Source organism: Natrix helvetica (genome assembly GCF_964273705.1).
Source record: "Natrix helvetica genome assembly, chromosome: 6".
Lineage (NCBI taxonomy): Eukaryota > Metazoa > Chordata > Lepidosauria > Squamata > Natricidae > Natrix > Natrix helvetica.
The window spans coordinates 18,401,299-18,410,611 of NC_138553.1; the positions used below are offsets into that span (position 1 = coordinate 18,401,299).

Below are 9,313 nucleotides of genomic sequence, written 5' to 3' on the forward strand. Positions count from 1 at the left end.
TATATATGTATATATATATATATATATATATATATATATATATATATATATATATGTATGTATGTATGTATGTATGTATGTATGTATATATATATATATATATATATATATATATATATATATATATATATATGTATGTATATATATATATATAATTTGTTTTTGTAGATTTTCACGGGTGTAGGTATGCTGTATTTATAATAAGGTATTTGTTAAAAAAATATTAAAAAAATAAATATGATTGTCTAAGCATGTAATCAAGCAGTATCTTTATGTTCTGTACACTATAAAACAAATGATTAGGTTCTGGGCTACAAATATAGTAAAGAACACATTACCAAATTACTGTGTTAATTTTATTTGGCTAACAAATTTGTGCTTCACTTCTTTAGCCTCTTTCTCTCTTTCCTTTGTGGGTCTTTTCTGTCATCTCCTTGGTTACTTACCTACAACATTTTTTGTAATCTCATAGCTTTGTCAAATATAATAACCACCCACATAACATCATCATATATGCAAACCAGCCAACATTTGGTTAATCTAAGCATTATAGTACCAATCCCTTGAATTTCACAAGTACAACCCCAAAAAACAAGTTCTTAAATAGTTCTTAGTCTAAGGGCAGATTTATCCAATTGTCCTAATTCATCTATTAGCTCTGACCAATTGATCATGAATAAAAAAAGGTCATCTTGTGATTTTAGACACTAAACTGGAGTCCAGGGAGGTGCAGCTGGACAAGGCAACCATTATGTTATATTACATTGTCCTAGAAGGGTTGTGACATTAAGAAGGATAGTTCCCCTTTCATTTTGCCTGTTTTTCCTGCTCAGCTGATTCTTCTGTCTTATGAGATCATGCTATAGTCCTGTAGTTCAGAGACTTTTCTGGGGAAATATAAATTACTATAGAACAGTACCTGTCAAACATGGCAACTTTTAAGATGAATGGGTTTAAATTCCTGGAATGAAGTCCACGCATCTTAAAATCTCCAAGTTTGACAAACAAAGTTATAGAATAAGAATATACCATTCTCTTGTAAGATATATTGACACTGTTGGCTCTTCTAAGTTCATGCACAGTCCCAAAAAGGCACAGAGAAGATGGGAGAGAGGGTTTGGGGAAAATGACCAGTGATATTATCTTCTAGGGTAGAAGTTAGTTAATGTCTCTGACATGCACAGTACATGACACCACCTGCTCCACTGCATGGCATCTCAGGAAAGAAGCTAAGAATTTCTAGCTCTGTTTGGGTTAAAGGACATATGAGAACTTTTTTCTGTGGTGCAGTAATTCCATATTAACCGTTCTGTTGGATGGAATCAGCATCAACAGCAGTGCAAACAAAAATATCTAGTCATTCTAAGTTCCCTCCAGTATCTTTACAGTTGACAGATCCAGCGAGAGAAAGAAGGTAAGCGCTTGAGTTGAGCTGAGAAGGGTGCACGGTCAGGAAAGAAGCAGGCATAGTCTAGGGAGCTTCTAGATGAGTGGTATCTCAGAGGCTGCCACAAAGAAGAGGGAGTCAAGGTATTCTCCAAAGCACACGAGGGCAGGAAAAAAAGCAATGGATGGAAACTAATCAAGGAGAGAAGCAACCTATAACTAAGAAGAAAATCCTTGACAGTCAGAAGAATTAATCAGTGGAACAACTTGCCTCCAGAAGTTGTGAATTCTCCAACATTGGAAGTTTTAAAGAAGAGATTGGATAACCATTTGTCTGAAGTGGTATAGGGTTTCCTGCCTGAGCAAATGGTTCTCTCCTCTCCTCTCCCCTCCCCTACTCTCCTCTACTCTACTCCACTCCACTCCACTCCACTCCACTCCACTCTACTCTACTCTACTCTACTCTACTCTACTCTACTCTACTCTATTTGTCTACATGTATCCAGTATGCCAGAGATTTCCTAACCCTGGTTTTAAAGAACTTAATACAGCAACCTTGTTGAAGCTAACAAGAAGCTATCAAGAAAGGATTCTTGCTTGAAAATCTGTGGGCCTAGTATGCATACAAACTTGAATCAGACTTGACTCCTGGTGAAAATCAAGTTGATGCAGTTTTCTGGGCAGCATTTCCCAAAGGGCTTAGCAATGCATTCTTCTTTGTCTGAGAGAGACTGACTGGCCCCAAATCATTTAGTTAGCTTCTATGCTAACTAAGGTTTCCTTTAGTCCAAGATAGTTCAATCTAATTTAATCTAATCTAATCTAATCTAATCTAATCTAATCTAATCTAATCTAATCTAATCTAATCCTATTTCAATGTGATGTGTTTAAAAACAACCCATCTTCAACAGAGAGCTGTTCAATCTGTCTAGGCCAGGGGTGTCCAAACTTGGGAACTTTAAGACTTGTGGACTTCAACTCCCAGAATTCCCCAGCCAGCCTGGCTGGGGAATTCTGGGAGTTGAAGTCCACAAGTCTTAAAGTTCCCAAGTTTGGACACCCCTGGTCTAGGCTCAGCAAGGACTGGATTAACCTCCACAGCCAACAGAGCTTCTCTTTGGGCGAACCAATCCCTGAATTTCCATCAAAACTACATAAAATTGCAGTACACACCCAATCATCTTAATTCCCAACTTTCATAACAATATTGCTGTCTTTTTAAAAAAAATATTTTTATTGAATGTTTTAATCTTTAAAAACAGAAAGAAAAACACCATAAGAAAAAACAGAACACAAAACATACATAAGAATAGAAAGTAATTATACAGCCTTCTGTATCGGCTTTCCTCTTTAGCCTTTATAAGTCTCCATTCTGCATTGCCTTCCTATTGCTTTAACCTTGTCCTATACTATAACAACAGTAGTGCTAATACTTATAATAATATTGATTATTTATATCACCATACATTTACATTCTCTATTTTCTGTTTTGGCTTCTGTTTTCTAGCCACTTATACATTTTATTCCATATTTTATAGAAATCCGATTCTTCTCTTTCTTTTAGTTCTATTGTCATTTTGTCCATCTCTGCACATTCAAGTACTTTTCTAATTATTGTTTCATCTGCGGGTGTATTGATTTTTTCCCCCATATTTTGTGCGAAAGCAATCCTGTTTGCACTGAGTATGTGTATGATTATGTATTGAGATTGTTCATCTATTTTTTGGTCTAATAATCCTAATAAGAATGCTTCTGGTTTCAGTTCTGAAACTTGCCGTCTTATTTATTGATAAATTGGTTTGCAGAACGTAAAGGAGGAATGTCCCATCCAATGGCTGAAAGCAATAAACAAGAAGAAAAGGATCTACCAAAGCGGTGGATCCGATTTGGAAAAAAAAAAAGTAACTTGTTCGATGTAATATCAGCGTCACATGCCTGCGTTTTAAGCAATAATGCGTTTATATTTATAACTCTTACCTCGATTCCACCTGGGGGGCACAGTGCCATGAGCATTATAGCACAGCAAGAACAGGAATAGCATCTTCCAGTGCATCGTAAATTTCCCAAAGCAGAGATTTCTCTGCTTCTACAGTATCTGGTTTCTTGTACACCAGGACACAGCTGGCTAATCTTTCTCCTCTCTGCTCCTTTTGCAGAACGGGATGCGTGTAATGGGGTGAAGTAGCAGCACCTCACTAGTCTAGACTAATTTTCATTGGAGTCGGGGAATTCATTTGCACAGAAGGGCTCTATTTTATATCCACATCTGGAGTGATTCATGACGCATGGAAGCTCATTGGCAGCTGTAGGGGTATAAATATCATTACATTTTTGTTTTGGATTTTTTTTTCCTTTTTTTTTTTTTTTTAGTAGTTCAGTAGTTGAGCCAGCTGGAAATTTCCCCTGTGTCAACAGACAAAAGTAGCTGTATAAAAGAACACTATTAAATCTTCAAGGCCACTAGCTCCTATGCACATATTTCTTAGTGATCATACCAAGCCTGTGCTCCTTGAATAAGGCATTGACAGTTCTGGTGTGCCAAATCCAGGGGTTGGAGCGTGTTCATTGAAAGAATGCTGCATACTTAAGAGGACCAATTTGTTTTTAACTGAGCACAACAGCATGGGACAACTTTGCCAAGCAGGCCAAAGTTGGATGGTTGATATGAAGCAGTGACGTGCGGTGAGGTTTATGACTGGTGAGGCACTGACACAGTGCTGGGTTTCAAATATTTTTAGACTTGTGGACTTCAACTCCCAGAATTCCACAGCCAGGCATGCTCAGTTCCAATTTAAAGCGACAGCATTTGTTTTTCTCCTTTGCTCCTTCTTTCTTTTTCTTTTTCTTCTCCTTCCCCTCCTTCCTCCCTCTCTCCCTTCCTCCCCCTCTCTCAAACACACACACACACACACACACACACACACACACACACACACACAAGTTGGATTGGACTATCTCTCCTACCCCTTCCCTCTCTCACTCACTCTCAAACAACCCCCCCCCCCACACAAAAGTTGGATTGGATATCTTTTCCAGTGGCTTGAAAGCAGCTCCTCTGCCATCCCCCCCCGCATTCCCCTGCTGCCTTTCCCAAACACCTCCACCATTGCAAATGCAGCCTGCTGTCTGGGTGGGAAATGCCTGGAACACAATAAAGCCCACCCACCACCTCCTGCTGGCAGGCTGGGGTGAGAGGAGAGGCAGAGAAGCCGGAGGGGAGCCGAGCCGAGCCTTCCAAAAGAAAGAGGCTGGGGGGAAGTTTGTGTACTACAGCATGGCTCTTTGCCTGGCTTCCTGCCTCCTCCTGTGGTCTCCTCAGTGCTCACTTGTGCTCTCCCTCCCAAAGTGTAGTTTGATTGCAGGTGGAGCCACGTTGCCTTTTCAAACTTGTAATCAGTGAAGCTGGGCTAGATTTTTATATAGTTTTATCCAGCTGTGTGTGTGAGAGAGAGAAGTGAATGGGGGCCTGGGGAGGAAGTCACTACACTTGGGGAGGGAGAGCACCAGTGAGGTTAAGCAGAGTCATCCACGGTGAGGCAGCAACTAGCTCAGCTTTTTCCTTTTACTTTTTTTTTCATGATGAGAGTGGTGAGGCTGTGCCTCACTTGCCTCACCTGACTGCACGTCACTGATATGAAGAAGCAAATACTTGACATAGACAGAGACATTCTAATATAATCTTGAGCTGTGGGTGGAAAACTAAACCAAGATAAAGTTAGCATTCTTACTACATGCAATCCAAGGAATGGCAATGAGGTGGTTATATATTCGTAAGCCTCAGTGATTTAATGTCTAAGACACATTTAAATAAGAATGCTTAATTCCTTCCCATTATATTCAGCAAGATTTGTTCGTTTTTCATTCAAAATCAAAGAAAAGTGCAGAAAGCAGTGATGTGGGTAGGCTAAAGAAGTAAAGAGTTACCTTGTGGTATGATGGGTAGCCAATATGTTCTATAAATAAATAAAAGAAAGAAAGAAAGAAAGAAAGAAAGAAAGAAAGAAAGAAAGAAAGAAAGAAAGAAAGAAAGAAAGAAAAAGGGATGTGACATGATAGCAGTAGTCCAGTATTTCAGGGGCTGCCAGAAAGAAGAGGGGGTCAACTTATTTTCCAAAGCACCAGAAGGCAGGGCAAGAAACAATGGATGGAAACTAATCAAGGAGAGAAGCAATCTGGAATTAAGGAGAAACTTCCTAACAGTGAGGACAATTAAGCAGTGGAACAGCTTGCCTCCAGAACTTGTAAGGGTTTCATCCCTGGAGGTTTTCAAGAAGAGACTGGATAGGTGGCTACCTATCTGAAATGGTATAGGGCAGTGATCGCTAACCTTTCTGTAAAGGCATGCCAAAATTGTGCACACGCCCAGACCCACAATTGAATGTGCCCACCCACCTGAGCATGCACATGGAATTCCGGTTGGCCTGTTTGGTCGGTTTTTCGCCCTCCCCAGGCTCTGGAGACTTTCCTGAAGCCTGAGAAGGGGAAAAACAGCCTCCCCCAGACCTCCAGAAGGCTGAAAATCCGCTGGCCAGCACACGGTTGAGGGCTGGTGTGCTGGCAAATATGGCTGTGTGTGCTTGCTGTCACGGGTATAGGGTCTCCTGCTTGAGCAGAGGGTTGGACAAAAGATCTCCAAGTTCCCTTCCACACTCTTGATTGATTTTTTGTTTGATTGTTTGATTGATTGGATGCTCAAGTTCAAGACTATCCTTAGCCTTGGTGGTTCAGCTGACAATTTTGAGCCAAAAGTCTCAACCCAATCTACAGGTTTGTTGTTGAAAGGAAGAATGAAAAAACTAATGATATTTGTAAATATTGTCCTAATAGACACCCTCAATCAAGTAAGCAATAAACTGTTTGTCTCAAATCATTCCTTAAGACTCATTTCATGTCATCCTCCCCAATAATAATAATACATAAAAAATAGGAATTGAATAACATAGCATAAAATCAATGTAAACTATGATTAGATACAACAGTAAAAAGGACGATCAGTCCTTTATAGCTTTCCATGATTTCTATTCTTCTTGCAAGCTGCTAAACAAAATTCTGATGCAAGATTTCATAATCTTTCTTTGGATGTAGATAGCTTACAAAAAAGTCATCCAGAGACATAGAAACTCATTATTATTACAAAAAGAATGTTTGTTTTAAGGGACTATCATGATACTCTGCTTGCAGTAGAGACAGTTGCTTAATTACATGTCAACAAGTCATTTTTGACTCCTAGCAACTGCATAGATCTTCTCCATAACCTTAATCTGTTTTTTCAAGTCTCCCAATGGTACATCCATCACAACTGCAACTAAGACCATCTGCCTTCTTGTTGGTCCTCTTCTCTTCTTTTTTCATAGACGACGCAATACATAGAAAAACATGGCCAAGTGGGCAGAGTCTTTCAGTGAACAAAATATTCTTATATCTCCCTGTAATAATTGTTGGGGGGGGGGTTGTTAAATGTTAAGGTCACTCTGAGTGCTCTATCTTCCTGAATGTCCACAGCCATTACCAGCAACATCTGGTGAGAAAGCCCATTCTGCAGCATTTTTCATTTCCAAAAAATGCTAATGCTGAACTCAGTTTGAATCCAGAGTTAAATATCCCCGCACAAAGTCTTGTTTTAATCTTTATTGGTTCTGTCTCTCGGGAGAGTACTTCACAACACAGGAGTTGGACCCTCTCCTTGGAAATGTCATCTGCATTGTTTTGGGTAGAGATGCTTAATTTCTTAAACCTAATTCCATACCACAGAGGAATATTGCTAAGGGTTTAACCATAACAAGGATGATGACAACTAAACCATAAATGCTTTAGCCAATAGCAATACCATGTTTCTCCAAAAATAAGACAGGACCTTATTTTCTTTTGATCTCCGGAATAAACGCTTGGCCTTATTTTTGGGGAGGTCGTATTATTTTTGAGATGCAGGAGGGGGCAAACTGCTGCAGCAGCACAACACAGTCGTTCATCAGCTGTTCGCCCTGAGGCCATATGCACATGCTTTCAGCCATGCTTCCCAGAACTCTGCACCATGCCATTGGCCCGGCCGCAATGCTGTGACCAGATGTCCCATCTCCATTGTCATCTCCCTGTTCTTCGCTAATGGCTTTTGCGGCAGCCATTAGCGTGACATAAGAGGTGCGGTGGTTAGAGTTGCGGGAGCAGCTGTTAGGTAAGGACTTGTGGGGTGCGTGATGCATGCTCCCCCTCCCTTCCCCACTCCAGCCTCACCTCCTCACCTCGTGTTGTTTTTGCGCAGCAAGCAACCAGAGGAAATGGTGGGGACCGGCTGCACATGCATTTTAATATTTTGGGGGAGGGTTTATTTTAGTGCATGAGCTCAAAAGCCTGATTATTATCCGGGGAGGTCTTGTTTTCAGGGAAACAGGGTATATTCAGGGAAGCTGGGCTTGTCTGGGGTCTAAGGCAGAGGTAGATAGAGTTTAGTACTTAGATGGGATGCCACAAGGAAACATTTAGTTGTAGGATGAACTGGAGAATTGAGAGACATTCTAGAAGAAGACCCAAGCAAGCCACATCTCAGTATTGTTGCCAGGAAAGCTGCCTGGTTGAATTCAGGTAGTTGCCAAGAGTCAAGCACAATCCAAGATCACCTTCATCTTTATGTTCAAATGCGTAATACCATTATATTATTTTATCTCCCCCTCTGCCTGATACAGCTGGTTATACATCAAGCTTTCTTTGCAATTTTAAAACTTCGGAATTAATGATGCAGCAGGACTACAATTGCAAAGAAGGGAAATCAAATTCAGTCAATTTTCTTGGACTTATGGACACCTGCCAAGGTCTGAAGAACGCTCAGCATCTAAAAGTTAAAAATGACTTTCATTGTTAAAGAAGAAGGAAGCGAAACCAACAAAACTTTTTTTTCTTTGAGTTGTTCACTTCTCAAACCATTCAAATATAGCATTATACCAACAGGGTAAACAAGGTAGCAGATTTAGGGCGGTGTTTAATTCCACCCTAACCTTTGAATGATGGAAAGATATTACACATCCTTCTTGACCTCATTCCACTTGTTTCCAGAGGTTTAACATCTAACACTGAATACTTTGTGTAGGAAAATGTGTGCTGCCTTTCATTCCTGTCATCCAGAAACTGAGAGCACATTCTCTGCACGTAGCTGGAAGGGTGTGGACAATGCCGTGTAAAGAGGCAAAGTAACTTTTCCAAGAAAGATGTGAATGAACCTTCAGTCTTCAAATTCAGCAGTTGCTCAGCTACTCTGCTCAATATACAACCCTGAAGGGCAATTACACTGTGGCATTGCTTTAATTTTGTTCTAAATCTCTTTCCAGTCAGTTTTGTTGGATGGCTCTAATCCATAACGTTTGGAAGAAGAAGAAGAAAAACTTTTCTTTCCTTGCATCTTGTCATGCAAAGTAAGATCTCCATCACTAAAGTGTAGAACTTCTAAGTGTTTCTTAATTCAATAGCAAAACATTAATGCCATCCTCACTTTTGATAAGAAGTATGATTTATCATTCTCTTACTAGAAAGAATATTATATGCAGCGGTGGGCTGCTGCTGGCTTAAAACCAATTTGGTGAGTTCACGCTTTGCGTGTGCCTAAAATACTTGTGTGCAACACGGAAAATGGAGCATTTAGAAGCTCAGCTGCTTACCTTCCAAGTCAGCAACAGTAAGTAGAACAGTGGGGGGGGGGATCACGTGATTGAGATGAGCCAGAAAGCAGGAGATAAAGGACAGGATAGGGCAGGGGTGGCAGTGGGCAGAGCCAACTTATCATTGTCGCTACCGGTTAACCCAGTGGTGGGATTCAAATAATTTAACTGCCCTAATGAACAGCTGGGTAGGTGGGGCTCAGTGGTCATGTGACCGGGTGGGAGTGGCCAACTCAATGTCACTCAGGTCAATGGGCGCTTCACCTTAGCTATTACAATGT

The 9,313-nt window shown here is 40.4% G+C and overlaps 1 protein-coding gene across 1 annotated transcript in view; it reads right to left on the bottom strand.

Moving 5' to 3' along the window:
• The window catches only part of FAM180A (family with sequence similarity 180 member A), a 32,429-nt gene extending 28,830 nt beyond the window's left edge, over positions 1 to 3,599 (bottom strand). The window contains exon 1 of the mRNA XM_081956794.1: positions 3,364 to 3,599. Within this exon, the coding sequence (XP_081812920.1) occupies positions 3,364 to 3,439 (76 nt within the window). The 5' untranslated portion in view covers positions 3,440 to 3,599. The remainder of the gene's footprint in view (positions 1 to 3,363) is intronic.
• Between the last annotated feature and the right edge of the window lie 5,714 nt (positions 3,600 to 9,313).